The sequence below is a fragment of the Leptonychotes weddellii genome, unplaced genomic scaffold, assembly GCF_054177405.1.
Source record: "Leptonychotes weddellii isolate Sample4059 unplaced genomic scaffold, ASM5417740v2 HiC_scaffold_67320, whole genome shotgun sequence".
NCBI lineage: Eukaryota > Metazoa > Chordata > Mammalia > Carnivora > Phocidae > Leptonychotes > Leptonychotes weddellii.
The window spans coordinates 1-518 of record NW_028036533.1 but is presented as its reverse complement, the minus strand read 5'-3'; the positions used below and the strand labels follow the sequence as shown (position 1 = coordinate 518).

General features: G+C 61.2%; 1 protein-coding gene across 1 annotated transcript; it reads left to right on the top strand.

The window, feature by feature from the left end:
* Positions 1-8: 8 nt before the first annotated feature.
* Positions 9-515, top strand: LOC145719728 (olfactory receptor 2AT4-like; the record flags this gene model as incomplete). Its single annotated transcript, XM_081811276.1, has 1 exon — positions 9-515. A coding segment is annotated over one exon (507 nt), but the record flags the coding sequence as incomplete, so codon positions are not given.
* Positions 516-518: the final 3 nt, after the last annotated feature.

Here is a 518-nt window from a genome sequence, read left to right as displayed (position 1 = left end):
GCTAGGTGGCTATCTGCCGCCCCCTGCGCTACCCTGTCCTCATGAGCCCGCACACCAGTGCCGCCGCCCTGGCAGCCTGTGCCTGGCTCACTGCCCTCCCCCTGCCCATCCCCGCAGTGGTGCAGACTTCCCACTTGGCCTTTGACAACACTGCTCACAGCTCTCACTGCTTCTGTGACCACTTGGCTGTGGTCCAGGCCTCCTGCTCTGACACCACGCCCCAGACCTTCATGGGCTTCTGCATCGCCATGGTGGTATCCTTCCTGCCCCTTCTCCTGGTGCTTCTCTCCTATGGCCACATCCTGGCTTCAGTGCTTCGCATCAGCTCCCGAGAAGGACGCTCGAAAGCCTTCTCCACCTGCGGCTCCCACCTCCTGGTGGTTGGCACCTACTACTCATCCATTGCCATAGCCTATGTGGCCTCTAGGGCTGCCCTGCCCCTCGACTTTCACATCATGGGCAATGTGGTGTATGCTGTCCTCACCCCTGTCCTCAACCCTCTCATCTACACGCTGAGG